The 27,979-nt window shown below is 64.5% G+C and overlaps 1 protein-coding gene across 2 annotated transcripts; it reads right to left on the bottom strand.

Annotated features, from left to right (window-relative positions):
* Positions 1-57: 57 nt before the first annotated feature.
* ASPSCR1 (ASPSCR1 tether for SLC2A4, UBX domain containing) lies at positions 58-22,862 on the bottom strand. Of its 2 annotated transcripts, none has more exons than XM_041724825.1 (16): positions 22,702-22,862; positions 21,890-21,945; positions 20,266-20,380; positions 18,780-18,880; positions 12,444-12,501; positions 11,581-11,654; positions 11,008-11,425; positions 5,426-5,565; positions 5,138-5,219; positions 4,664-4,730; positions 3,918-3,980; positions 3,451-3,503; positions 756-807; positions 488-557; positions 235-410; positions 58-157 (listed from the first exon to the last, which is right to left on the bottom strand). In XM_041724825.1, the coding sequence occupies exons 1-16, from the start codon at positions 22,801-22,803 to the stop codon at positions 144-146; spliced, it is 1,641 nt and encodes a 546-aa protein (XP_041580759.1). In that variant the 5' UTR covers positions 22,804-22,862; the 3' UTR covers positions 58-143. The 2 variants fall into 2 exon arrangements, with proteins under 2 accessions (XP_041580759.1, XP_041580760.1); XM_041724826.1 differs by lacking the exon at positions 22,702-22,862 and adding an exon at positions 22,198-22,554.
* Positions 22,863-27,979: the final 5,117 nt, after the last annotated feature.

Genomic DNA, 27,979 nt, shown 5'->3' with positions numbered 1-27,979 from the left:
CTCACGGGCCCAGGGGACAGCAGGGCCCTTTGCTGTAGAAAGGACGACAGTGGGGGGGCCGGGCCGGCAGCTCACACCTTTATTCCTGCTTGGGGGGGGGGGGGGTCCTGTGGCGGCAGATGGTGCGTCCAGGCTGGCGGCCCTCACCTCTTGCCGGCTGCAACGGGAACACCAGGATGACCACGGGGCCCTGGGTCAGCGGCCCCTTCCCTCCGCCGCGCCCTGCTACGGTACCTGGCAGCTTCAGCCACTTGGGCACCTTGCCCAGGTCCCTTCTGACCGGCTGGGCCGACCCAGGGCTGGGTTCAGGGAGCCGCACTGCCTCCGCCTCAGCCGCTGGCTCCAAGTCAAGGGGTGCAGGGTCAGGGGCCGGCATTGGGGGTGGAGTCCCAGCAACCCTGGACATGCACCTGTGGACAGAAGGCCGGGGTGCAGGACAGCCGACGCGCCATGGCAGGGGCTCCCCCTCCACAGTGCAGGCACTCACCTGGCCACCAGCACGTCAGCCGCAGACGGGGAGACCGTGTGTTCCAGCAGCCTCGGCGCCAGGAAGAGGCCTGTGGACACCCAGCCCACCGTGAGGCCACAGCTGCTGGGCCCTGGGAGGGGAGCGGCCCAGGCGGGGGGGCTGTCTGGGCACAGACCTCCCTCCCACATGTCTACACATCCCTTATTCCGGGGCATACGACAAGCCAGGATGCTCGGGACCTGGGGCTGGCCAGCTGCGCTGGGCAAGGGAAGGGACCCCCACTCACCTGTCGGTTCCTCAGCTCCAAGATGCACGAGGGCAGCAGGGAAGAGATTCGCCTGTGGGAGAAAAGGAGGCAGCTCAGGGCACCAGGTGGGGACCAGGGAACAGGTGGGGGGGCTGCAGCCCACGTTTGTGGTGGCCTCTTGCAGGCTGCATGTGCAGCTACGTGCACTCCCCAGGACCAGGGCTCCGCTGAGAGAGGGGCCACTGCCCAGCGCGGCTCTACTAGCTCCCCCACCCACCAGCCCCGGTGCAAGCTGGGGGCACGGTGAGACCCAGGGGTCCCTGCAGGAGCCCCTGAGCACTGGGTCCTAGTGCGAGCACTCTGGCATTTCTACTGACCTCTTCTCCCAACGGCCTGGCTCACTGGGGAACCTGCCTGGAAGCTCCCCCGCCCCGCAGAGACTGCAAGGGGCCGACAGGGCAGGGACAAAGATGGACACAGAGACCAGGGCAGGGGGGCGGGACGTCTGGGGAGCAAAAAGGGGAGGTGTTCCTCAAAGAACAGCCTATAGGGCTCTGCGGCAGTGGGGGGCACACAGACCTGCTCACAGCGGGGACCCTCGCCGACCACGAGAGTCCTGCGCAGGGAGGGGCCACCCAGGTCAGCCAGACCCCAAACGCCCACACCAGAGTTCCAGTCCCCCCCGACGCGGCTCTGGGCAGAGACCTGGTAGGGAGCACTAGGACCAGGGGGGCGCTGCACCGGGAACCCCACACCCTCTCCTGGGTCTCCTCCCTCGGGGGGAGCGGGGAGCGGGCAGGGCTCCTGCTCAGGTGTGGGTCAGGGTGGGTCTCGGGGCCCCTCACGGCTGGGGATGGGGGGATGGGGGCGCGCAGACCCAGCAGGGGCTAAGTGGAGGTGCAGCATCAGGACTGCAGGCAGGGGGCTCCAGAGTCCACCGGGCCTGCCTCGGCACCTGAGGAGGCGCTCAGTGGAGGCCGGAGGCCGAGGCCGGGGCAGATCCGAAAAGCCCTCGTGCCGTCCTGACACAGGCCATCAAAGCCTCCTGCGGGGCGTGCAGGGTCCTGGAGGCACCAGAAGATGGGGAGCAGGATGGGGACACAGGGATGGTGCTGCCCCAACCCCCGGGAGCCCCGGCTTGGCCGACCCTCCGGGCACCACGGCCCCTCTCGGCGCTGCGTGTATGAGAATGTTCTGGTTCGTGAGACTTTGCCCACACCCGCCTGGCAGGGCGGTCTGGGGGCTGCAGGGCCTCAAGCCTCAGAGGCGTGCTGCAGGGCCCTTGAACCCAGCCCCCCACCAGCGGTCCACCCTCGCCCGCTGGCATCTGTGGGGCTCCAACCAGGTGAGGGGTGAGTGGACAGCGCAGGCGGCCACGACCTCCAGGAAGGAGCGCTACCCCTCCGCTCGGGCACACGCCGGACCCTCCCTGCGGAGCGGGCGGGGGTCCCCTGGGCCCAGGACAGCACCGGCACTTGAGCCCACGTGATGGGCACCAGCGGCGCCCGCGCCCACCAACTGCACCCCCTCATCCCCCCTCACCCTTGGCCCGGGCCCCACCTTCGCCAGCACGCACCCACCCCAGCCCGACGCTCCCTGGGCTGAGCGCGGCCCCCGGCGGGCAGCCTCCCGGGCAGCCGGCGGCCAGAGCACGGCCCTGCCAGGGACATGAAAGCGGCGGCTTCCGCGCCCACGCCCACGCCCGCGCACCCACACGGGCGGAAGGCTTCCTTCCCCGGGCGCTGCCAGCGCTCTGATCGCGGCGGGCGGGGCGGCCACCCCGAGCCGAGGCCCCGCGGCTCCGGCTCAGCTGACGGATGAAAGGAGACAGCTGCTGGCGGCGGGGCAGTGTCACCGGGAAGCCGGTCCCCCCACCCCACCCCGGGCATCTCCTAACTTCAATGTTTATCAACAGGCTGCCCGGGAGGGAGGGAGGAAGAGGCCCAGCGCCCCTGGGGCTCCCGGGCCCTGCCCCCGCCGCCCTGGCCTCTTTCCTTTGCTAAACTCCCAGTCCCTGTGGGCCTTGCCCCGTGTCCCCCCCAGCGGGGCAGCCGCAGGCAGCACCCAGCCCCCTGCCCCAGCTCAGACCTCGCGGCCTGCCAGCCACTTAACGAGGGCGGCCTCTGTTACTAATTAAAATATCTGAAAACACTTTGAAGAGGAAACCATTAGGCCGCAGGGCTGGGGAGGCCCCAGGCTACCCTCCGGGGCAGAGGAACAGGACATTCCTCCTCCTCTGGAAGGCAGGCCCGCAGGGCAGGGCAGGGCGCCCCAACCCTGCTCCCCCCTCACCTGCAGGAGCTGGGGGGCCACAGGGAGCGGCAGCGGAAGCAGACCCAGCTCTTGGGGAGCGCACATTCCCCGCAGAGGCCTTGGGGTGCAGGGGAAATGGCAGGGGAGCAGGCCAGCAGCCGCCCCCGCAGCCGAGGCCACCCCTCAGGGACCCGCAGCCAGCCAGCCGCCACCTGCAGGTGACGCCTCTGCCCTTCATCTTCGGGGCCCCCACAGCCCTGCCTGCTTGGCCAGTCACCCAGACCCTAGGGCGGCCAGCCGGGCAGGCCCCACCCTGCAGGGGCAGGAACTGGAGGCTGGGAAGCCGCAGAGGTGCTCCCCCCATACCCCTTCTCCGAGGCGTCAGATCCTCCCGTAGAGCTGCCAGGGTGCTCCTCCTCCAGAGCCAGTGGCCGCACCTGCACCCCCAACCCCCTGCCCCCCCCCCGCCCCAGGGCAGTACCTGAAAGAGGGTCAGCGTGTGGTCATCCAGGACAGTCTTGGGAGGAGTGATGACTGCAAAGAGACAGCTGTCTGGGCCATGGAGCACCTTGCCCCCCACCCCAGCTCACGGCCCCCTGCCCACCTCTGCCGCTATGAGAGCCCTGGCGGGGGGCTTAGGGGCTGCGAGGGGGCCCCGGCCTCACACGGTTCTCCGCGCAGCCCAGACACCCGGGAGAGGGAAGGCAGGCTGGAAGCAGAGGGTGCAGGGGCACTGGGGGGGCATGAACCAAGCTCCCCTCCCGAGCCCCTGATCATCTGCCTCGCCCTCTGCTACCAGTGAGGCTCACACGATTGGGCGGGCTCCCGGCAGGACCAATAGCCCCACAGCGTCATTTCTAGGGCAAGGCTGCTTCGAGCCCCAGTTGGGAGGGGTCAGGGGTCACCAAAGGCCACCCGCAGGTGTCCAGGGGACCCAGGAGAACTCACACAGGTAGAAGGGCAGCTCAGGATTCCCCAGGTGGCTCCTCACAAAGTCCCGCAAGTCCCCCACTGGAGAAGTACAGGGAAGGCAGAGAGGCTCCATGGGATAGGCACAGGCCCCTAACTCAGACCTGGGTCCCACACTGCAGACCCCCCAAGACCTGTGGCCAGGGGCCACCCAAGGCAGCTGGGCACCCCCACCCTCAAGCCAAATTGAGGCCCAGGGGGAGGAACCCAAGCGAGTTTGTCCCAGAGTCCCGAGGTGCTCGGCCTGCCGGGGCGTCCCTCTCCTCACCTCTGCCCACCACCCAATCCTGAGCTCCGCCCTGGAGAGGCCGCAGCAGCACCCCAGGGACCTCAGGGCCCACCTACTGCTCTCATGGCCTGGGGACAGGTCGCCAAGAACCCCACTCAGGACTGGCAGCACAGGCACATTCCTTCTAGATGAGCTGCAGCCCCAAGCCAGAGACACCTCCTGGGGGGGCTGGGCCCACCCCTGCTCTGGGTTCTCCTGTTTCATCTGAACAGGGGGGCACAGGGGTGCTCGGCACCAGGCCAGCCCCCAGCCCCGTGCCCACACCCCCAACACTGCAAGCTCACGGCCTGCCCCACATGGGCAGCAGCAACTGGTAACACCCACGTCCCCCAAAGGCCAGGCAGCCACAGTCCCACGCCCTGGAAGAAAGAAGCCCAGCCCAGAGGGGCTCAGAGGGCCCCCCGCCCACCCCGGAAGCCCAGGCAGGGCCGCTTACCAGTCTCGTTAGGGCGGAAGAAGCCCTGCAGGATGTAGCGGTCAGGGAACAGGACCCTCAGGACCACCTGAGCCAGAACAAGGCACGTCAGCAGAACAGCCAGCCCCGTCTGGCTGGGCCCTAGACCCTGGATGCCCAGGAGCCGCACCCAGGGCTGGGGCAGCAGAAGGGCCAGCGACCGCCTGGGCCCGGGCGACTGGCACGCTCCCGGCCAGGGCTGCAGCCTCGGCTCGCCGCACACGAGGGCCCGTCAGGCAACCACCGTGCACGTTTGCGAAAACGTATAAGTGTCTGCTTTCCACACAAAATGAGGCTGACTGGCCATGACCCACGGCTGGGCAGGCCCCGTGAGGCCTCGTGTGAAGCGTGACCAGGCCGGCGGCCCCGGGGCTGCGTTTGCTGCCGGCAGGGCCCGTGTCTGCGGCAGGAGCCCAGGAGGCCGCGGCCCAGATGCGTCCCCAGCCGCGCTCCTACCTTGGGGTAGCGCTCCAGCTTCTCCCGCATCTGAGCCTCTCTGAAAGCCTTGGTCACTAAGGGCGCTTCTTCCAGGCGCTTCCTGCAGGGGTGTGGGTGGGGGCGTGAGGTCTGGGGTCTCCCTGGCCAGGCCGAGTGGGGGCCCCTCACGCCCACACGGGCTCCGTGGGCTGCTCCCCCTCGGGGCCAGATGGGACCGGGGACACCCTGCCTGAACCCCTGCACCCTCAGACCTGCTATGGGGGCCGTGGGAGCAGGGCAGCGCCGATGGGGCCGGGGCGCACCCACCGCTCACTCTTGAGCTGGGCCAATCGTCTTCTCACATCATCCACAGTCACTTCAAAGAACTCGTCCGGCAGCTCCGCGGGCCAAGCCTGGAGCAGCTCTTCCAGGTCCGGGTGGCACACCACGGGGTCCCGATCCACCGGCTGGGTGGGCAGAGGGCTCGGCTGACACGGGACCCCAGGGCCCAGCTCCTGCCTGTGGGGCTGGTGCGCCCAGGCCTCACGGCTGGGGTGGCCACACGGACCCCAGGGCCTGATGCTCACTGGCCACCCCGAACGCCGCGGCCAGGCTCCGCAGGCACCCTCGCAGTGGGGGGGCCTGGGGAGTGGGCGGAGTGACAGTGCGGCAGGGCCGGCCATCCCCACAGCTCCCTGCTCGCTCCCTGTCTTGACAAGAGACCCTGATATCAGGCTCCCCCAAAGAGAGCAAACTTGGGGAGCAGCATCCTGGGAAGCAGCATCTTCCCACATCGGGGATCCCAGGAGGACAGGGGAACCGACAGCCCCCAAATTACAGGTCTGGCAAAAACCTGCCAGCCACTGGCCCCACGGCCCGGCTGCCCCCACCTCCCCTCCTTAGCGGAGTAGCCCAGCCCACCCTCTCACCCCGGGGGACACAGGAAGTGACAGCATCGCTCCTAATTGGCAGCGACAACGAAGGAAACGGGAGGCAGGGCGTGCTTGGCTCGAGGCGCCTCCGGGGGTAAGCGCCCCTGTGAGTCCCGAGCGTGGGGGTGGGTCACCTCTCGGCGCCAAGGCTGCCGTGGGGCCGGGTCTGCCGGGGTGTGCAGGTCCCGCCGGGAGGCCGCCACGTCCTCTCCGTAGCAGGCTCTGGAGGGCGGGCCACCCTGGGGACGAGCCCCGGCTGCCCCGCACACCCGCTGTGCCCGCACGGCCGACTCCGCAGCCGCACCCCGGGCCGTGGCCGTCCACCCCGGGCCGGCGCGTGCCCGGCTGCCCAGGCAGGGAGGCGGGCTCCCATCAGGAGGCCCTCGGACCTGGGCCACGGAGGGCCGGCTGAGCCGGGGCAGCAGGGCCCGTCGGGGGCTGGCCGAGGCCCCTGGGGGCTGCCCTTCGAAGCCACAGGATCCTGCGCTACTGCGGGCGTCTACACCAGAGCTTTTTATAACAAGATGCCAGGCGCCAGGCTGCCCCCCACAGCCGCGGCGCCTGCATTCCAGAAGGGCCAAGGGCTGGCCTGGGCGCCCGGGGCGGGCTGCGGGGGCGGCGAGGGCAGGACGCGGGTGCGCCCGAGCCGGGAACCGCCGTGTACACGCGTGCCAGGACCCGGGCACTCAGGCACGAAGCCCGCAGGCTGCCGGGCGCCTCCGCGGCCTCTCCCGGGGCGGACCCAGCGCACACTTGCCCGCAGAACCGACGACCCGGCAGCACGGCATCCGCGGCGCCCAACACACCTGCCCGGCGAAGCCAGTCCCAGGGAGCCCTGCCCACTGGGTCCTCGGGGTCCTCCTGGGCGCAGCCCGTGGTGCCCGCGCCCCAGGCCCCTTCCAGAACGGGGGACCCCGGGGACACCCGCCCCCCGCGCCACATTGCTCAGGGGCCACGACTCTCGGTCAGAAAACAAAACCGACCAGACCCTTCCTGGTTTGGGATCTGCCCTGCTTCCTTCTCTCCTCCCGCACCTCACGCCCTCCTGTCCGTCCCCCGGGAGCCGGGATGCCGGGCAAGAGCAGCCGGCAGAGCGCGGGGCCAGACCTCCCGCCGTCGGGGCCCAGGCAGGCCCTGCCCCGCGAGGCCACACGGAGGCCCGAGCTAGTGCCGGACGCCGGAGAAAGCGGCACAGCCCCACTCGGCCTTCCCCGGGATGGCATGTCCCCCGCAGAGGAGGGGGCTGTGGCCAGGGGGAGCTGGGCCGAGCCCTGGCCCTGCTCACGCGCGACCCTGAGCCAGCAAGCCCCCCCAGTGGTCACGCCGCAGGCGGCTCCCATCCTACGCGGATTCCCGGAGAGCTTTCTGGGCGGAGAGCACACGGCTCCAGCATGACACCCTCAGGAAGAGGAGCACACGTGGTAGCCACCGTGAGGGACAGTTCTGGCAGGACGGAGGACACGTGGGCACAGAGCAGGACAGCTCGACGGCTGTAACGCTGCCTGCAAGGTGGGTAACGCTGGCCAGGGGCCAGGGGGGCGCAGGAGAGGCCAGGAGCGCGTCTGCGGGGGGCCCGAGCTGCAGAGGCTGGGCAGGCCCGCAGCCCCCAAGCACCTGCTGGGGCCGGCCTGCCGGAGGCGCCCTCCTTCACCAGGACGGCCCGGGGGCCTTGCCCACCCTTGGCCCCATGCCAGGCTCGGGGCGACTGAGGGCAAAGGTCAGCACCCCACGTGGAGGGCCGGGCGGGCCGGGCGCTGGGCCCACACCCTCTGGCAGCGGCCTTGCGAGTGGCCGAGCGTCCACTGGGCACACGGGTCCCCTCCTGTCGGAAGTGGCCTCACCGCTGCTGAGAGTTCATTTTCTTGACAGTAATTTTCCGGGATGTGATGACACACAGAGAAAAAAATGTAAAAACGATTTAGGGGTGACCTCAACCCCAGATTTTCCAGCTTTCCTGTGAGGGCCCTTGTTTTTCTCCCCCAGTCCCAGCCCAGACTGTCCTCTGACAATGGTCTCTGGTCAGAGGGAATGTGAAGCGTTTCCCCTTGAGGCTTGGAGCTTAAATGAATCAGTACGCGAGGGCCGCGGGCCAAACCTCCCGAGTTACTCACAGAGCCGGCGCCCTAAGCCCGCCGCCGCCGGAGCCAGAGGGCGAGGCCAGCCCGGGCCCAGGGGGGCTGCCAAGGGGGCCGCGCAGGACACCTCACCCCGGCCCGCGGCCCCTCCCGAGCAGAGGGAACAGCATAACCGGGCAGCCGAGCACCAGCAGTGAAGCTCAGGCTCCCACGTATCGGTGGCGTGACCACACGTGTGTCACCGTGGAGGGGATGCCAGGCGTGGCGTGGGGCCTCCTTGTGCACAGGCCGGGCCGCTGCCCCGAGGACCCCGGGGAGGCCACATAGCGCGAGCTCCGCAGCCACAGAGCAGAGGCCCCCACCCAGTGGGAACAGTCCCAGGGGGGCCCTCCACCTACACGGGCCTCCTGGCCCTGCCCGGCCAGCCCTGGGGGCCGGGCCACCCTGCGTGCCCACTGTCCACCGTGCTGTGCGCACTGGGCGTCTCTCCCCCACACTCAGCTGCAGCAGAGGCGGCTGGAGGGCACCTGCCGCACCACGTGGCCAGGACCTTCGGAGACACGACCTCTCTGCCTCTGCGGCATCCCTGCTAAGGCCACGGCCGCGCCTCCTGGGACAGCTGGGCCCCTGGGCGGCTGCTGGAGCCTGAGGGCTGCCACAAACAGTGGCCGCGTGGGACAAGGGCAAGTTCCAACCATGCCCTGGGCCCACACATGGGGCACAGTGGGGCGTGCTCCCAGGAGGGTGCTAGGGGGGTGCCCAGGCCAAGAGATGGGAGCAGAGGGCACCGCTCGAGGTCTGCTCTGACCCTCAGGCCCTGGCCGGGCTCCTCCAGCCCCACGTGCTCTAAACCTGCCCACAAACCAGGGAGCAGGGACGGCCAGCGGCCAGGCTGACACCTGCCCCGAGACGGAGGTCGACGGCACCAAGGACGGCCCAGGTCGGTGTCTGAGGGAGGAGACCCAGTGCTGCTGGGTGAGGGGAGGGCAGGGGAGACTGCCGCCAGCTGCCCGCCCTGCCCAGGGCACCGGGGCCTTTGATCAGAGCCCCCCATACCGGCTGGGGGGTGGGGGGCGCCTGCTGGGATCGCGGCCCAGCCGCACACAGGGCTGCGGGGCGGCCTCCTGGGCCGGCAGAAGGACTTCAAAGGACAGGCCAGGGGCCGCCGGGCAGCCCCAGCCTCTCCCCGCGCCCGGCTCTGATGGCCAGTAAAACTACCTTCTAATAATTAATGTTTTGACATCAAAGGCAAGAGCCGCCCGGGTCTGTAAACCATCCCAGTTCTCAGCCGAGGACCTGCCTATATTTTATCCTGTCTCTTCTGACTCTTTATTTAAATCCAAAACCACACACAGGCAAAACATTAATGGAAAACTTGGAAACTCTTTTTGATTACCAAAGTGCACCTTTGAAGTTCCCCCAAAAGTTCCGTTTTGTTCCCTTCTCCCCCCACCCCCCCGGGGCTGAAAAGGGACACAAAGCAGACACCATGTGGCCGGCCAGCCCTCTGGGTGTGGGGCTGTTAGTGACAGGAGGCACGAGGCAGGCGGACGGGCAGGCGGGGGACGCTCCACAATCAACCAGCTGCTGGGGCGCCCAGATCAAAGGCACCCGCTGCTGGCGGCCAGGCGGCCCCTCCCCAGGACTCCTCCCGCCCGGGGGCCCCAGGTTCACAGCCTGGGGATGCACAGGGGCCAGAGAGGAGCCCCCTCCGGGAGGGCACCAGGCCAGACCCCCCAGGTGCCCGCGGGGCCGTCTGCAGCTTCCCAGGACACCTAGAAAGCCAGGGCCTGCTCGGGGCCAGGGGGTGCCCCGGCCCACCAGCCGCAGGCCACGGCGGGGAGAAGACAGCCAGCCCTGGCCCTAGGGTCCAGCCCTCAAACCCAAGGACTCCCAGAAGAGCAGGCCCAGGCGGAGCCAGCCCCTCGGGATGGGCTCACCCCAACCACACACGTGTGCTTTCAGCCACGGATGCCCGGCCCAGGTCACAAAGACCACGAACATGGGGACTGCATATTAGTTTCTGAGACAGCCCAAACGTCAGCTGAGGGTCCAGGGCACGCCCACCGGCTCCCCAGGATGGCGGCCAGGGGACTCAGGACTGGCTGCGGCCCTTCCCTATGCCCCCCCATCCACTCGGCAAGGACACAGTGAGGGTGGCTCACCCGCAGAGCAGGAGCAAGTCCCAGCCGTCTGCCCCTGAAAGGACACAGGCTCTGCCCCCGCTCTCCACCCCAGGGGCACAGGCACCCCTGACCCTCCACCCCCAGATGTGTGACCTGGAAGTAAAGAGGAGGACCCCCAGAAGGGACCGGATGCACGTGGGTGGCTTCAGCGACGCCCACACGCTGGTTTACCCGAGCTATTGGCGCCAAAGCCTGAACTACAGCCTCAACTCCAACAGAGAGGCTGCGGGAGGACCCATGTCACCCAAACTGGGTCGCTCCCTGGAATGCAAGGATGGTGCAAGGCAGGAACCTACCCAAATCCTCACACGTGAACAAACTAAAGGAGAAAGTGGGCCTGCCCCCACACCCACTAGGTAGCAGCAGGAGACAGCCAACGAGCACAGGGACCCCGGCTAGGGGTCAAGCAACACCAGGGCGGCCTTTGGGTCCAACAGCTGGCGCGGGCACAAGGGTGGAGGGCCACGGCTCCCAGGCACTGCCTGCGCCAGGAGTGCCCGGCTCTCCGCCAGGACGCCAGGACACCGCCCACAGGGCACGCATTTTGGTCAAAACCCACCGTGCTGTACATCTAGAATGTGCCTCGGGGAAGTTAACACGAAACAGCAGCACACAAACCACTCCCCAGAGAAGACGAACACGCACCCATCGACCCCGCCGCGGACCCAGGCTCAGTGGCCAGGAGGGAGGACCCCCCCCCCCAGCCCGCTTCGTACCGGCTCTGGCTCTGGCGGGGGCTCCTGGCCCGGCCGCGACTTCTTGGGCTTGGAGGGGCCTCCGGGGCTGGAGAAGGACTTAGGCAACTTGGCTGAAGGCGACACCACAGACTTGGCGGACCCGGAGGGGCCCCCCAGGCGCTGTCCCCCTCCTGAGAAGGGAACAAAGGGGGCGGGGGCGGGGGCGGGCTCCTTCGAGGTCGGCTTGGCTTGAGCATCCACACGGCCGGCCCCCGAGGCGGCTGCTTCATCCTGATGGCTCACGTCACCCTGGCTGAGCCCCGCTGCATCCAGCGGGAGCAGGGGGCTGCCGGCGGCCTGGTCAGCGGACAGGGAGGGGGTCGGGCTTCCTGGGGTTTTGCTCCGAGAGACCCCGGGGTCCTGCCCGCCAGCCGAGCTGCATCGCTTCATGGAGAACCTGAGGCGCAGACCCAGGAAGCGAGTGAGACCCCCCGGCGCCCGGCCCACCCGACCCCGGCACCCTGAGGGCCCGGCAGGAGCAGCCGTCAGCCAAGTGGGGGGTTGCGTTCCCTCAGACCCGGTCCCCCCCCGTGTGGACTGCAGGGCCCCCACCTGATGATGGCGCTGCCCCCGGTGAGGCCCAGGGACTGGAGCGTCGTGGCCTGCAAGGCGGCTCTGCCGGTCACCTGAGAGGGCAGAACAGGACACGCAGCTGAGCCCACTGGCCGCCCCCAGCGAGGGCACTGCAGGCTGGGTCCCTCGGCCCGAGCACGGGCACCACTGGCCCCACGGGGGTCCCCGGCCACAGCCGGCCCTGCCTCCCGCGCCCCACCTGCACCCCAGCATCTGTCGGCTGGTCTGCAGCTGCCTCCCCCACGGCGCCCCGTCCCACCAGGTCCCTCCCACTGACGGCCCCGGGGACCTGCCCCTCACAGCCCTGTCCTGGGGCACCTCCAGCACGACAAATAGGTGGGCACGGCCTGTCCACACCGGGACACCTCCCAGGGCCCCTTGGGGACAGGGGCCACCCAGGGCCAGGGAAGGGCACTTGGCCAGACTCAAAACAAAAAGCCCCTGTGAGCCAGGGGACCAAGTGCCAAGAGGGTCCCCGTCACGGGCGGGCGGGTGAGGACAGGCAGGGCCGCGGTGCCGGGCTACGCCTGCACCGTGCTGCCCTCGGTTTTGAAAAGATCAAAACACGGAGCAAAGCAAATATTTATTAAAATGAAACCACTTTTGTGACTCTCAGGCTTTGAGAGACGCTGGGAAAACAAACAGGGCGTCGAGGAGGTTTGGGGAGCAGCCCGGGCGGCCCGTGGTTAGCGCCAACCGAGCCGGCGCTCTGCTTTTTTCCATGAAACACATCACGCTTTCAGAGGCCGCTGCTTTGAAGGCGGGCCTGAGAGTGAATTTTCCAGATTGGAAAGCGGGGCCGGGCCGCGTGGTGACTCGGGCCAGGCGGGGGGGGCACCTACCTCGTCCCTCATGTACACACAGACCGGGCTGGCCTCGCTCGGCTGCTCCAGGCGCTCCCTGCGGGAGAAGGACACCTCACAGGCCGCCGCCGCCGCCCTCAGACGGCTCCGCGGGGGGGGGGGGGGGGGGGGCCGGTGCAGGACGGCGGGCCCGGGCGGGGCGGCGGCCAACGGCTGGCAGGGAGCCACCTGCCACGGGGCCCCGGGCTCCCAGACAAGCCTCGGGCCACCATCCACGCCGGGGTCCGCGGGAAGGAGCCCCGCAGCCCCCGAGCTGTGCTCCCGTGGGAAGCCGTCCCCGAGAGCCCCAGGCCGGGAGGGCAGACACCCTGTCCCCCTGGGGGCTGTGGCCTCGGTCCTCGCCCCAGCCGCGTGGAGGGCAGCAGGGGCCCCCTGACCTCGGGCCGTGACGCGGAGGCCGGGCTCACAGAGGGCCCTCCGCAGCCCCGCGAACCACTGTCACCAAGAGGTGAAAGTACAGGCCGTGGAGGGGCGCGGGGTCGGCACGCGGGGCAGGACGCACGCCCTAGCCACTGTCACACGGGCCGGGCACCGGGGCGACACGGGGGCACACAGACCAGAAACACCATGGACGCTCCACATAAACACGTCTCCATCATCCGGACCCAGTGTCCCCTCAACATGTCCTCCAGGTTGCCCAGGGCCACACCACCGCCCCTCTTCTCCACACATCGCTTGCACCAGACCAGACATCCTCTCCCCTGGTCCACGCACCCCATGGGAGGGAAGGGCCCGGGCAGCGCAGCTGGACAGCTGAGGGACGGCAGGCGTGCAGGTGCGCGCAAGACACACACGCTCCATGCACACCCGTGCAGCACCTGACGCCGACCCCTGCTCCACCGCCCTGTGCTGACACTGGAGGTTACGGGACGCAGGCCGAGTCCAGACCTCGGAACCCTGAACTGCTGCTGGCAAAGCGGCGGGAAGCTCACTGCGAGCGCCCACTCGAGACCACACCTGGAGCGGCCTATCTGGTCGTCCTCCCCCTGGAAGGGCGAACCAAGGGGTGGGGCCCACCCGGACGGGAGGCTGCTGCCCATGTACACGCGGCTGGGACAGGAAAACCCGGCAGCAGGGCCCCCGGCTGCCCACGGACACTCGAAATGCACGGCTGCCGGGGCCCGACCTCGAGACCCCCGGGTCTTTCTCTTTACTCCCAGGTTTTTTTTTTGCGCCTGCCCAGAGCTGAGACCCCCAACCCGGAGCCAGAACTGGACCGTGGAGGATGGAAGGCCCAGCCCCCGCCCCGCCCCCGCCCCAGCCCGGCCAGTCCTTTTGCTCCCAACATCCCCACAGGAAAGTGGGAGGCCCCTCAGTGAACAGCCCCCCGTGGGGCTCACCCTGTCCCCTCCGTACACCTACGCGGACAATGGAGCTGTACCCCAGAGCCGGCTGCCAGCCTCAACCTGAGCAATACATGGGGCTGGCCGTGACCTCGTGTGTACCGCCCCAGCCTCAGGAAAAGAGGACCCCAAACTCCTAGAGTGACGCCCCTGGCCAGACCCACACGCTCTTCTTACTGAACATAACACAGAAGACGTGTGGAAGAATCTCTCAAGGAAGATGCGTCCGGCAAACAGGACCCCAGATCCAAGGACCAGGAGATGGGTTCCAGGACCAGAGGGACTCAGAGGGCCTGCCGACACCCACCACGTCCAGGGGGTCCCCTCTGCTCTCGGCACCTCTGGCCAGGCCTGCTTTCTCCAAGCCCCTTCCTCTGGGCACCTGATGCCCCGGCGGGGCTCACAAATCACAACCCCATGAGAGCACAACAGTGCCCGGGAAGGCCTGCTCGCCGCTGTGCCCTCCAGGCCTCTGGACATCAAACGCCAGCCCGGCTTTGATGTGCGGCTCCTCCAGAGGGATCAGATTCCCGGGGGATCTGAGGGAGAGGCCTGTAAACACGCCAAGGGGGGCGGCCGCAATGGCTTCCAGACCTTCCTGGCCAATGAGCAGGGCTCTCCCTCCAAGAACAGTGGACCCGGACGTTCCAGGGTATCGGCCGCTGCCCCCTCAACAGAGACTCACTGAAGTCCCCAGACTCGCGGGGGAGCAGGGCCACGGGCCTCCTGAGGACGAGCCCTGTGCCCGGGCTGCTCCCACGCCGCACCAGGCAGAGCCGCTGGGCCTCGTGCAGGCCTTCCGTGGGCGCCACCCGCCCCCAGACGTGGCCTCAGTCCCGCAGGAGGACGCTCGCTCCTCTGAGGTCAGCAAACCTGCTCCTCGGTCGGGGCCGAGGCCAGTGGGGATGGCCGGGCAGGGCAGAGGTGCTGCCGCTGGTGGCCGTGCAGACGTCCTCACTCACCACAATCGTGCTGTCCCCACAGGCGTGAGACGACGTCGCCCAGGCCAGCTCCTGGCGGGGCACCGTGCTGGGGGCGAGCCAGGCATCTGGAGACCCTCCTATTTACCTCACCTATTCGGGCCTGAGCGAGACGGGCCGGACACAGGCGCTGCCAACACAAGCCACTGCGTTCCCCGCGCCAGAGCTCAACGGGCAGGGCCCAACCCAGACCAGCAGAGCCAGGACTTCAAGCTCAGCGTCCACAAGGAGCCCCCCACCCCGGGCAGGGCCACATCCCCAAGGTCCAGGCGACTCGGCCCCGGACACAGAGATGGGGTCAGGGCTGGAGACAGCCACAGTCCCCTCCTCCTGGGCGGTTCAGTCCTCAGCGTGACTATGGCTGGTCCCGGAGCTCACCCGCAGCCCCTCTGCAGCCCGCGGCGCCCCAGGGTCGCACAGCTCTGAGCGAGACCCGCAGACAGTCTGCCCTGCGCAGGGACACGGAAGCCCTGCGTGTCCCACCAGGGAGACGACGGCGCTGAGACGGGGCGGGCTGGGCCGCAGGGCCGGGGGGAGCAGAGCGGCGGGGGCACTGGGGCAGCAGCCCGGAGCCCCTCCCCGGTGCCCCCCCACCGTCCCTGGCGGCTCCCGGCCTCGGGCTCCGAGCACGCATGCGGCTGCGGCCACAGGGGCCCGTCCAAGCGGGAGACGCGCCGGATTTCAAAGCCCTCCACCCGCCAAAGGACTACAAACATCTCGTTTCCCTACTAATCACGTGTTCAAAGCATCACGCTGGGGACACCCTGCGTCAAGCCGATCATGATCCTAAAATTAATCGCACCTGCTGACTGGTGTTTTGATGTGGCTGCCGACTCCCCTCCGCGGCCCACACGTGCGGCCCACGTGGCCCGGCCGGTGGCCAGGGAGCAGGGCCAGGCGGGGAGCAGGGCAGGGCCGCCCCCGACCAACAGCAGGCCCAGGACGCTGCGCTCCCCTCCGCCCCCCCAACCTGAGTGAGAAAGGGCAGCCCCCGCTCACCCCACCCCACGCACACTCAGGACTCCAGAGCTGCTGAGTGGGCACCCGCCGTGCCCGCCACACGAGGGGCTGTGGGGGCCACGCCCACACGGACCCCACGGTGGCCGCCCCACCAGCTCATCAGGGGCCGTGACCCGGGGCTGAAGATGCCACCCACCCTCCCGCTCGTGAATCCTGCTGCGCAGCCCGTGGACACCCGTGGAGCAAAGGCTGGGCGCAGGGCCTTTGAGGAACTCCGCGCGGGGCCTACGTGCCAGCCCCGCACCCTCCCCCTGGAGCGCACGGTCAGCGGGCACTGGGGGCCGGACCGACGGACGGCGGCCCGCTCCCGCTCTCCCCGCGGCAGCTAGTGGAGCAGCACCCCAACTGCCTGGAGCTGGGAGGCAGCTCCCAGCCGTGGCCAGGGCGCTGGGAGGAAACTTCTAGACAGCTGGCGGATGCTCACAGGCCACACGTAGAGGATGGAAACTGCTCAGTGCACAACGAGGGAGCCCGCACCCACGCACATTCGTGGGCGCCCCGCTGCTGAGTAAAGCGCCGAGGGGCCCGGCTCCTGCTGGTGTGAGCCAGTTTCCCCCAAGAGCGGTCCCTCCTCTGGTCCTGCAGCGCCCCTCCCAAGGGGCCGTCCACCGTGTCCTCACCTGCTTCGTGCCCGACTGACCAAGGACCAGGTCCAGCATCGCCGTGGGAGAGACTCGCCACTCGGATGCTGATTTCTCAGGGGTTTGTTTCCAACACTGATCCTTCTGTTTTTATTTGTACCTACTGCTGCCTCCTCCGGAGGGAGCGTCCTCACAGCGAGGTGGCCCGGCTCCCTGCCACTCTGCTCCCCCAGGCAGGACTCCTGGCCTGCACCCACGTCCAGCTCCTTCTGGGGAGACCCTGCCTGCCCTTCGGTGGAGCGGTCTCAGCAGCTTCCTGAGAGCATGGGCAAGGGGTAAAGGTGTGACCCACCCCCCACCAGCCAGGAGTGGCTCTGTTCCATCCTTACCTTCCACTGATACTTTGACAAATAGATAATTCTAGAATAAACACTTTTCCTACAGTTTTTGAAGGCCCTAGTCAGCCAGCTTCCCGGTGGGACCTGGGGCCCATGTCTGTCCCTGTCCTGTCCTGACACTCGGCCTCCTGGCTGTGTCCCCAGCTCCCATGCACTCGGTCCCAAGCCTCAGCCAGAACAGCCGGGACCCGCACCCTCAGCTCCGAGGAGGGCACTGACGGGCCTCGCACGCCCTGCTGCCACCCCGAGGTGCCCGGGCTACCAGCCGAGCCGCCCAGCCCAGCTGACACTCCACGTGAGCGGGATGGCGGGTCCTCAGACCCGGGAGCTCTGGCGCCACAGCCCAGCCTGGGGCCTCTCGACCCACGGCCGGGCTGCCCAGTCCCCGTGGCTGCCATCTCCCGGCCACTCCCACAGGAGCCAGCCCCCCACCCCAGCTGCAAGTGCTCTGGGGGCCACTGCTGGGGGCTCCACCCACATAATCCCCGTTCAGGAAACAGCGCTCACAGCCTCAACCAGGCAGGCACCCGGAGCTGCACACAGTGGGGGAGCGAGACCCCCTCCCCTCCTGCTCTTTGCCCAGCCATCGCCCACCTGCCCGCGACCTGGTGCAGCTGCATGGGTCGAGCTCTAACTTTACAAAATCCTTCGGTGTTGGCTTCGGTGCCTTTTGGGAGGGGGAAGCATGACGTGCTGCACTCCCTGGTCCTTGCTTCTGTGGCGGGGCCCAGAGGCTCCCCCCCGACATCCTGGGCAGCTGCTCCCGAGACCTCCCGTGACCCAGAAAATGCTGCCCTCCCTCCCTCCCTGTGACATCTGCTCATCCGCTCCGCGCCATGCGGCGAGCTCCAGGAGGCCCTGGCTGCCCGCTGCAGCCCACCTGGCCCGAGCACTCCGGACGAAGGAGAGAAGACCGACAGACACAGCAGCAAAAGGCAGACGCCCACGGCCCCTGAGCGCTGAGGAGCCCCGAGCAACTCCAGGTGTCCCGTCCTTCTTCCAAAAATCAGAATAGAAGCCTGGCCTCACCCAGCTGATGGGAGGCCCTGGTCAGACAACAGGTGCCACCACTGCTGATGGCCACCGAGGTGGGGGCCACCAAGTCCTCTCCAGGAGCGCCCACGGAGGGAGCGGAGGGAGCAGAAGCAGCCCTGGCTGCCAGGGCCCAGGCGCAGGCGAGCAGAAGGGAGCCAGCTGGTCAGGGCACAGCAGCCCCCGCAGCCACGTCACCAGTAGGACCAGCACAGCAGGAACGGGAAGAGAACTCCGGGCAGGGGGGAGAAGTCGGCTGCTGGGACGGGGGCGGGGGGGGGGGCAGTGGGCCCCGCCATCCAACCACTGTGGGCTGTCCTACGGCGGGGCCCTGCCACCCGGAGGGCCCTACCCAGAGTCCCCTCTCCCACAAGCATGCCACCCCACATCGCCCTGGGGAGGCCCAGAGGCAACGGGCAGCAAGCCCAGGGCCACACAGCGACCACCACACCCTCCCGTGGGCGCTTCCAGGCCAAAGCAGAAGACCAAAGAGTAAAGCGCTACCATCACCATTGCGACACGTTCAGAAATGAGATTCAAACCGTTAATTATCGGACGGAACCTGGCGTGTGTCAAACTCCATTACGACTTTCTTTTCAAACGTGGCCATTACCACGATAAGGAAGTCTACGTCCGAAGCCCTAGTCCGCTGAGGAGCCCAGAGGCCCCTGTGCCCCTCACTGCTCACCAAGCCCCTCATGACGACAGAGGACAGCTTCACCCTCCAGGAGGACAACGCCCCGCTGTCATGACAGAAAACTCAGTAAAAAGGATGAGCTGCTGGCAGCCAGCACCTGCCGGGGGCAGCCAACGGCCGGCAGCCTCCTCAGCTCAAAGCAGGCCTCTTACCAGGATCACAGAGCCCAAAAGGCACGGGCTCCGACCACAGCAGCCCTCGGCGTTGTGGCTCTGGGCCGGCCGCACTGACCCACGGTCCTCACCAGAACTTGCCAACACCCACCTGGTCTGTGCAAAATGGTTGAGAAGCTCCCAGAGCGTCTGGCCCGAACAGAAGGTGTCTTGCAACCGAGAGCCATCATCCAGCTGCAGAGCGATGCGGACCTGAGGGAGGCAGATGCAGGAAACCAAGTCAGGGAGAAAAGGAGCTGCCCTGCGCTGTGCAGGGCCGGAGTCTCAGGGCACAGGTAGGTGAGAGAGCGCTGGCCCTCGGGGCTCCCGGGACCTCCTGGGAAGCTGGCTCCGGAGGTGAGCGCTGCCTCCCGAACACTGCTGATGGCCACCGAGGCGGGGGCCGCAAGCGTCTGTCTGTCCCTGTGTTGTAAGCTGCTGTATCTGGGGTTCACCTGTCGTGTGGGCAGAGATCAGGAACGTGCTACGTCTCCTGAGCTTCCTTCACAGACGAGCACACTGCTTCTGCAGCTCCACAGTTAACAACTACGGCCCTAAGTAAGGACACCTATGACCCAAAAGAACTTCCTTCCTGGTCCTTCTGCCAAATGACAGACACACGAGGGCACGTGTGCACAGAGCTCGAGGCCAGCATGTGTCCGACACCCACGTGCACCTCACTGGGCACGTGGGCTGGTTCTGCGGCCTGGCATGCTGCGCTCTGGCCGAGACACTGTGTCAAGTGCACATCTGCACTGAATCCCAGTAACAAGAGAAGAATGATGTGTGTGCAAGAGAATCTCCCCCCACAGCCTCTAGGAACCCCCAAGGGAAGTCAGGGTTCCTTCTGAATGAAAGTTTGAGAACCACAATCATAACAAAAAGAGGAGTGCTGGGCCAGTCCCCGCTGCCTGATTCCTGGTGAGCCCCGGAGAGGTGTCGTCCTCAGGACCGAGCTTCCTTATCTCTCTACGGGGATGGAAACCTCCTTCCCTAAGGTGTCTGCAGGACCCAGAGAGACACACAGAAGTGGGCAACCAGCACTGCAGTCCTTCCCACCCACACAACCGTGGGGTCGTCCGCTCCATCTCTAGAACCTACAAGTTACTGAGTTGGTGGACAGCTGCAGGCCTTGGTCAAAGACATGGGCTGTGGTCCAGGTGAGGCCTGTGAAGTCTAGGGTGAGGCCTGAGCCCCTGGGCGACATGTCCTCCTCCCAACAACACTAGGCTGCGCTCGACATCCCACAGGACTCTGCAGGTTCCCATTGCTCAGCGAGTCTACGACCAGAGTCATGAGGCTGGGCAAGTGCTGCTGACAGACGCAGCACAAGTAACCTTCCGACTCCCCCCAACGATAAATTTGGAGGGAAGACTCAGAAGGTTCCTTTCCAATCCACAGCTGCCCCTGGAAAGCGGTGCAGGTGTGAGGACACGGGTCTGGCCTGGCACATCCCTCCATTTACCCTCACGCTCCTCCGACCACTGCAAGAGACCATCTCATCTGCTCAGCATGCTGAGGCCTCCCGTGGTCCAAACAGCTTGAGTCAAAGAGCCAGAAGAAGCAGTCCTGCCAGCCCCTCCCTGAGAGCCACCTACCATGTTCTCGGGCCCCTCGCGGCTCCGGGAGACAGGCACCATCTCCAGCTTGGCATTATTGGGCAGATTGGCAAACCTCCACTGGAGAGACAGGTCGAGCACATTCCTCTGAAACCTGCAAAGCAAGCCACAGCTCATGGGCTCCCCTGCAGATCCTGACACAGCCCAGCTAGGAGCAGGGTATTAGCTGAGCGATGTCTGTGTTCATGCAGCAACTCCCCCAGCCAATGCCCCCAAGGCTGCAGGAAGAGAGGGGCAGCCTGCAAGCTCGCAGAGGCACAGCGGGTCCCTGTCTGCAGTGGATCTTCCAATGGAAAGAGAAAGTGGGCATGGACTCAGCGTTGACCAAATGAGCAAAGAGCAAGAGGGAGAAACCAGAAACAGGTCACCCTCTGAGGGAGGAAAGGAGCTGCCCGCCCAGGCGTAAACCAGCAACAGGTCCGAGTACAGACTCAGAAAATAAAGACACATCCAAGGGGCGGCTGAGGGGCGTGTACCTAACTCTGCTCTAGAAAGTTCTAACCTGCTTCTGGGAGGTTGGGGGGAACAGAAAGAGCATGAGGCTCTGTAACAGCAACCCGGGGACAGGCAGCATGGAGCACGGCCCTGAGTTCTCAGGGGCAGCAGGGCCCAAGAAAGCAGGCTCCCCCACCAGGGGCTCCTCTTGTCCCCGATGTGAAGACGGCTGTACCACTAAGACACACTGCTAAGGTGAACTGCTCCTCAGGTGGCACAGAAACCCACACCTACCGTGGCAGGGTTCTGACCCTTCTGCTGTTGTAGACCACCTAGAATCTGCTGAAAGCCCTCCCCCTCTTTTTTTTTTCTTTAAGATTTATTTATTTTTATTTATGATAGAGAGAGAGAGAGAGAGAGGGAGGCAGAGACACAGGAGGAGGGAGAAGCAGGCTCCATGTCGGGAGCCCGACATGGGACTCAATCCTGGAACTCCAGGATCGTGCCCTAGGCCAAAGGCAGGCGCCAAACCGCTCAGCCACCCAGGGATTCCCCAAGCCCTCCCCCTCTTTAGAGAGATACCCAGAGACCCATGCATGCGAGCCCAGGGCCGTGAGACCGCCGGGCCCCACCCACACACTGGGCCCCACCCACACACTGTGCAGGTTTTTCCCGGTTTCTGCATGACCACTTCCTCTTGCCCTCAGAGCCCCCACAAGAACTTATACAACCAAATGCACAAATACCATCTGCAGAAACCCCTAAAAAGACACATCCACAGCCTGACCCCCAGAACCTGGGAATGGAACCTTACTTGGAAATTAGGACTTTGCAGATATAATTAAGTTAAGGATCCTGAGATTAGGGCATCCTGGATTTCAATTCCAATTGACCATTAGGGCCATCCTGGCCCTAATTCCAATGACAAGTGTCTTATAGGAGACAGAAGAGGAAAAAACAACAGAGGGAGGCGGCCTCGAGAGGATGAGATAGAGGCTCAGTGCAGCCACCAGAAGCTGGAAGAGATAAGGAAGGCCCTCTCCTAGAGTCTTGGAGGGAGTGTGGCCCTGCCACACCTCGACCTGGGGTTTCCGTGAGACAACACACTTGTCCGTTTAAGCCCCCAGGCCAGGGAGAGGTGGACGGACTTGGATCCTAGCAAACTCACTTCAGATCGTATTCGCTGGGGTTGAAGTCCTGCCGCCGGCATGTGTCCTCCAGAACCTAGGAGTCAGACGACAGGACGGTGAGCCACTGTGTCCTGGCCTGGTGGCTGGGTTGGCAGGCAGAGTCCACCTCTTGGTGAACTAACTGGCTTTGCCAGACCAGGCCTAGTACAAGCCACACAATGGACTGTCCACCCGACAGATCCACACCCTCCGCTGCAACTCCCAGGCTCTCGGCCTGTCCTCGCTGGGGCCGCCGTGCCCCCCGGTGCCTGCAGGACAGCCCACGGCCACAGACCTCCCAACACACCTTTGGGACCCTGTCCCCACGCACGGGGAGCGCTGTCTGCAGTGCCTCCCCGTCCTCTCCATGGGCCGCCACCGCCCCACCCTGGGGGCTGCTCCCGGGACGCAGCAGCCCCGGGACCGAGGGGCCCAGAAGTTTCTTTAATGCAACAGCTGCCCCGGAGAAAGTGCAGCGAGTGACTCAGCAAATAGTATTCAGGCGCCAAGGCCGAACGCGCAGTGGACCCCGGGCGGGCACACAGCTCGGGGCTCGGCAGCGGACTCGGCGGGGTGCACGGAGGCGCGGCCCCGACCCCCGCCGGCGCGACCCCAGCCCCGCAGGGACCCGCGGAGCCCGGGGGCCGGGAGCCCGGCACGGAAAGGGGCGGGCCCGCCGCGCCACGAGGCCGTTCATTGGCCGCCGCAGGCCCCGCCCCCGCAGGCCCCGCCCCCGCGGCCCTCGGGAGCCAACCGCAGGCGCGCCCCCCGCCCCCCGCCCCCCCGCCGCCCCCCGCCGCCGCCCCCGCACCTGCAGCAGCACGGTGCTCGGCGTCACCTTCACCGTGTGGCGCCGCCCGTTCGGGGCCAGCACCGACACCGCGGAGCCCCCGCCGCCACCCGGGGCCGCCATCTTCCGCTCACGTGACCCGCCGCCGCCGGCCCGGCGTCAAACCACTTTCTCGCTAACAGCCGGGACGCTGAGCCACGCGGGGGCGGGGCGGGGCCTGAGGGGCGGGGCGCGCGGGGGCTTCCGGGCCCGCCCCCGGCCTGGCCCCGCCCCCCGGCCTGGCCCCGCCCCCGGGCCTGGCCCCGCCCCGCCCCGACGCGTTCGCGGAGCCCCTGAGCACTCGCCGCGCGCGGGGTCGCCCGCGGACCCCCCACCCAGCGCCGCGCGCCACCCGCCCCGCCGGCCTGGGCCCCACTTGCCCTTCGCCCCCGGCTCCAGCGCCCGCCCACTGTCCCCGGCCCCTGGGGCCGCCCGCGGACCGGAGAGCGTGCATTCGGTGAAAGTCAGACCAGCCCTCTCCCCGCCGGCTGCGGGCTCGCTGCGCCAGAACTTGTCCCCGAACCCAGGCTGCCCCGTGGGAGTCTGGGATCCTGCTGCCGTCTTGTGTGGGTGCTGCCCCACGTCCACCTAGGTGCTGCACCCACGTACTGACCAACGCAGACCCCGCAAGCCTGTGACAGGAAACCAGGAAAGGTCGAGGGTGGCTGCAGCTCCAGGGACACCTGTGCTAGTCCAGCCTGATGGCGCAGGTGCAGCCCAACACTCAGGGGGACCTGGGTGTCTCCTTGAGCCCTCTCCCCAGGGTGAGCCCCTCCCCTGAGGCCGCGGAGCATCACAGGACATTGGAGATGTCGCATCTCCAGGAGATGACCTGGGAGGTCATCTGGTCAAGCCCCATTACCAGCCACTGCCAGGTCTTCAGTGGCTCAGAGACAACGCCTGCCGCCCTGTCCCTTCCTCGCTATCGCCTTGCCCTGCCCACTCCTGTCCTCCGCTGTCTGCGTGTAGCTGGGCACACTGGGGTTTGGAGCAGACACTCGGGCATTTGTGGTCACTGCCCTGTCAAGCTCTCCCGCCCCAGCCTTCAGCCCATCAGGGCCCCGACAGGCAGTTCTGTGGCAGCAGGGCCTGCCCCCCAGGTCGTCCTCAGCCCAGCCTCTTCCGCACGGCAGCCTGCCGGGGCTCCCTCGATCCACAGGGACAGGCCGTTGGCACTTGTTCACTTGGCTGCTCTTACCACCTGTGGGGCCCTTCGCTGGGACAGCTCACAGAGCAGAGCCGGGCATGGGGCAAGTGTTTGGCAAACATCTGCTTGACCATTGATGGTACAGGAAACCCAGCCCCCGAACTGTGCCTTTGCCTCCTGCCGCCCACTCTCACCTGGCTCTGGCGGTGGGAGGTGGGAGAGCCGGTGGGACCCGCCCCCCCTCAGTGGCCTGGCTGGGCCGGACCCGGTGAAGACCGGGGCGCAGTAAGGCACCTGTGGACACAAGCCCTGGAGACGACCTCCGGATGCCTGCTTGGAGCCAGGGTGCTGCACCCACCGCCTGACAAGCCTCTCAAGGAAAGAAACACCCAGCAGTGCCCCACACCCCGGGACAGGGGTGCACTTCAGGCCAGAGTCAAAATTTCAGGTCCTGGACGTGCCAGATCCCCACCACAGTGGGAAGGCCCCTCACCTGCCTTTGGGGACTTTGCACGCTCGGGGTTGGCCGCCCACACTGGGACTGTGCGTTTGCTCTACTGAGAGGCCTGTCCCCGCACCTGCCTTCCTCAGCTCCTCTCTGCACCTCAGCAGGTTCACTGCCGCTCCAACACCTCCTTCAGGCATTTCAGGCACAGTCTCCAGGTACCCAGATTCCAGAATGTCACACATCACATCAGAAGCCACCGGAGGAGACCACGGGGCCAAATGTAATCTTTGGGAGGTTTGCAAGGCCTTAAAGTCTTTTTTTTTTTTTAAGATTTTATTTATTTATTCCTAAGAGACACACAGAGAGAGAGGCAGAGACACAGGCAGAGGGAGAAGCAGGCTCCCTGCGGGGAGCCGATGTGGGACTCGATCCCGGGACCCAGGATCATGACCTGAGCCCAAGGCAGACGCTTAACCATTGAGCCCCCCAGGTGTCCCGAAGGGGGTCTTTGCTTAGGTGTTTGTTCAGTGTCTTTTTGCAGCTTCTGTTTTTCATTTCTGATTCGGTATCTCAAAAAAGGACAGGTCTGTACATTAACGTACACAGCAGCTTTATTTGCAATACCAAAAAACTGGGATGAGCCCAGATGTCCTTCGACAGGGGAGTGGTGGAACACACGGGCACAACAATCTGAAAGAACAAAATACGGGGAAAAAAAAAAAAACACACACCAAAATATGGAGCAACCTGGGGGCTCCCTGGGGAGTGCACGGGGGCATATAAAGGCACTCCCCGACGGCTGCAGGCGTCCTGCAGCTGTACCGCTGTACAGCTCCAGCGACAGAGCTTTATGGAAACAGTATTTTTAGAAATGGTGGGCAAGGGACGCCTGGGTGGCTCAGTGGTTGAGCATCTGCCTTCAGGTTAGGTCATTATCCCGGGGTCCTGGGATCGAGCCCCATGTTGGGCTCCCTGGTAGGTAGAGGGTCTGCTTCTCTCTCTGCCTCTACCCCACCCGCCCTCATGCTCTCTCTCGCTCTCTCGCTTGCTCTCTCTCCCTCTCTAATAAATAAAATCTTAAAAAATAAAAAGTGACATCTATGGGGCACCCAGCTGGTTCAGTTAGAGGAGTGTGTGACTCTTGATCTCAAGGGTCATGAGTTTAAGCCCCAGGTTCGGGGATCCCTGGGTGGCGCAGCGGTTTGGCGCCTGCCTTTGGCTCAGGGCGTGATCCTGGAACCCGTGATTGAGTCCCACGTCGGGCTCCCGGTGCATGGAGCCTGCTTCTCCCTCTGCCTGTGTCTCTGCCTCTCTCTCTCTCTCTGTGACTATCATAAAAATAAAATAAAATAAATTAAAAATTAAAAAAAAAAAAAGCCCCAGGTTCGGCTTAGAGATTACTTACTTAGGGATGCCTGGGTGGCTCAGTAGTTGAGCATCTGCCTTCAGCTCAGGTGATCCCAGTCCTGGGATCGAGTCCCACGTCGGGCTCCCCGCGTGGAGCCTGCTTCTCCCTCTGCCTGTGTCTCTGCCTCTGTGTGTCTCTCATGAATAAATAAAATCTTAAAAAAAAAATGACATCTAGAGAAAAGCTAACACTTAATACACAGGAAGGTACTACTTTCCAACACTTCTATATACTTTTCTCTAGATGACCACTGTTAACATCTCGTCGTATGTCTTTTCTCTGTGCATTTATATTTGCGTATGTATTTATATTTGAAAGTCAGTTGATGATATCCTGGCACTTTCTCTCCAAATAATTCATCAGCAACTCCTAAGAATCAGGACCTTCTCTTACTTCTCTGTAACCCATCCCTGCACCCAACGGGCATGCAGTCATGGATACAATGACATTATCTAACACAGGCTTCACTGTAGCACTGCCCTTGTCCCAAAATGGTCCTTTACAGCTGGTTGTCACATTGCCTTTGGTCGTCACATCTGCTTGTGCTCCTTTAATCCACAACAGATGCTCCATCTTTTGTTTTGCTTGTTTTAATTTTTCATGACACTCGCATTTTGTGACAAACCCAGACCCATTTTCTCTAGACTGTTCCATAGTCTGGATCTGCCTTCTGGGGCTAAACGTTCAGAGCAGCGAGGCAGGGCAGGCGACAGCCCATTGGGAGATCTAGGACATCGACTTGTCCTGTTAATGGGCAGTGAATTCTGGACCCTCGGTCCAAGTGAGTCTGCCAGATTCCTCCATGGCTAGGTCCTTTGTGGAGTGAACAAGCCATGTGGGGGCAATTTTTTGACACTGTAAATATGTTTTTCCAAAAGCCATTTACCTAGGGTGTTAGCCTCCCATGAATGGCTGTTGTCTGAATCCTTCATTACATTTATGATTGCAAAGTCATGACTTTCTAACTTTACCAATTCCTTTACATGTAACAGGCATTTTGTGGTCAAGAAACGCTTCCTCTCCATTAAAAAAAAAAAAAAAACTTAAAAACATTTTTTAAAGATTTTATTTATTTATTCATGAGAGATACACAGAGAGAGAGAGAGAGAGAGGCAGAAACACAGGCAGAGGGAGAAACAGGCTCCATGCAGGGAGCCCGATGCGGGACACGATTGCAGGTCTCTAGGATCAGGCCCAGGGCTGAAGGCAGTGCTAAACCACTGCGCCACCTGGGCTGCCCAAAACTTTTTTTTTCTTAAGATTTTATTTATTGGGATGCCTGGGTGGCTCAGCGGTTGGGCATCTGCCTTTGGCTTGGGGCATGATCCCAGGGTCCCAGGAAAAGAAAGATTTTATTTATTTTAAAGATTTTATTTATTTATTCATGAGAGACACACATAGAGAGGCAGAGACACAGGCAGAGGGAGAAGCAGGCTCCCTGCAGGAAGCCCAATGTGGGACTTGATCCCAAGACCCTGACATCACAACCTGAGCCAAAGGCAGATGCCCAACCACTGAGCCACCCAGATGCCCCCCCCAAAAATTCTTAAATGTTAATATGAAAAAAAATGTTAATATGAATTCATAGATTTTTTTCCTTCAATTATTCTTTTTGATGCTCAAACTGATCAAAATTTGGCCAATGAGACCCCCTTCAAGCTGGCTCCTATGGGAGAGGGTGATTTTTATTTTTATATTACTTTAAACTTAGAAGAATGTCGCAAGAACAGTACAAGAAACTCCTGTGTCCTCTTAGACTCAGCAGTTGTAACACATCACCCAGTTGTTTTGTCATTGGGAAATCTACCATTGATACCAACCTCTAGTCGGCAGGCACCTTTCTCAGTGACGTCTTCCCTGCATCCCTTTGACCTATTTCCATTATTCTCTGAGTACTTCTTTGCTTCTGTCACTTCAGATGTCCTAGGCTTACCCAGAATGTTCCATCCCGGCCCTGAATCCACCATTTCTCAAGGAAGCCCTAGTCTCCGAAAGAAGAGAACGGGTTTTAGAAACCAAGGCCTGGAGCTGAGTGTGCTCAGTGCTATGGAGTGAGTGCCCCTGTCTTCCGCGGCCTTGCCAGGGACAGAGCCAGCGTCCTGAACACATTGAATGTCTCTCTCCCCAAACCAGGCCCCGGCCAGATTTTCCTCTTCCCTCATCCCATATTTGTATTTGGTTGAATCATACGAAATTGCCAATGTTCAACCATTTTTGTTCTAAAAAGGAAAGAAAGCAAATCTACATGGTCCAGGCA

The sequence above is a fragment of the Vulpes lagopus genome, chromosome 12 (genome assembly GCF_018345385.1).
Source record: "Vulpes lagopus strain Blue_001 chromosome 12, ASM1834538v1, whole genome shotgun sequence".
NCBI classification, from domain to species: domain Eukaryota; kingdom Metazoa; phylum Chordata; class Mammalia; order Carnivora; family Canidae; genus Vulpes; species Vulpes lagopus.
The sequence above is the reverse complement of the archived record's forward strand: the minus strand, read 5'-3'. Positions and strand labels throughout refer to the sequence as shown.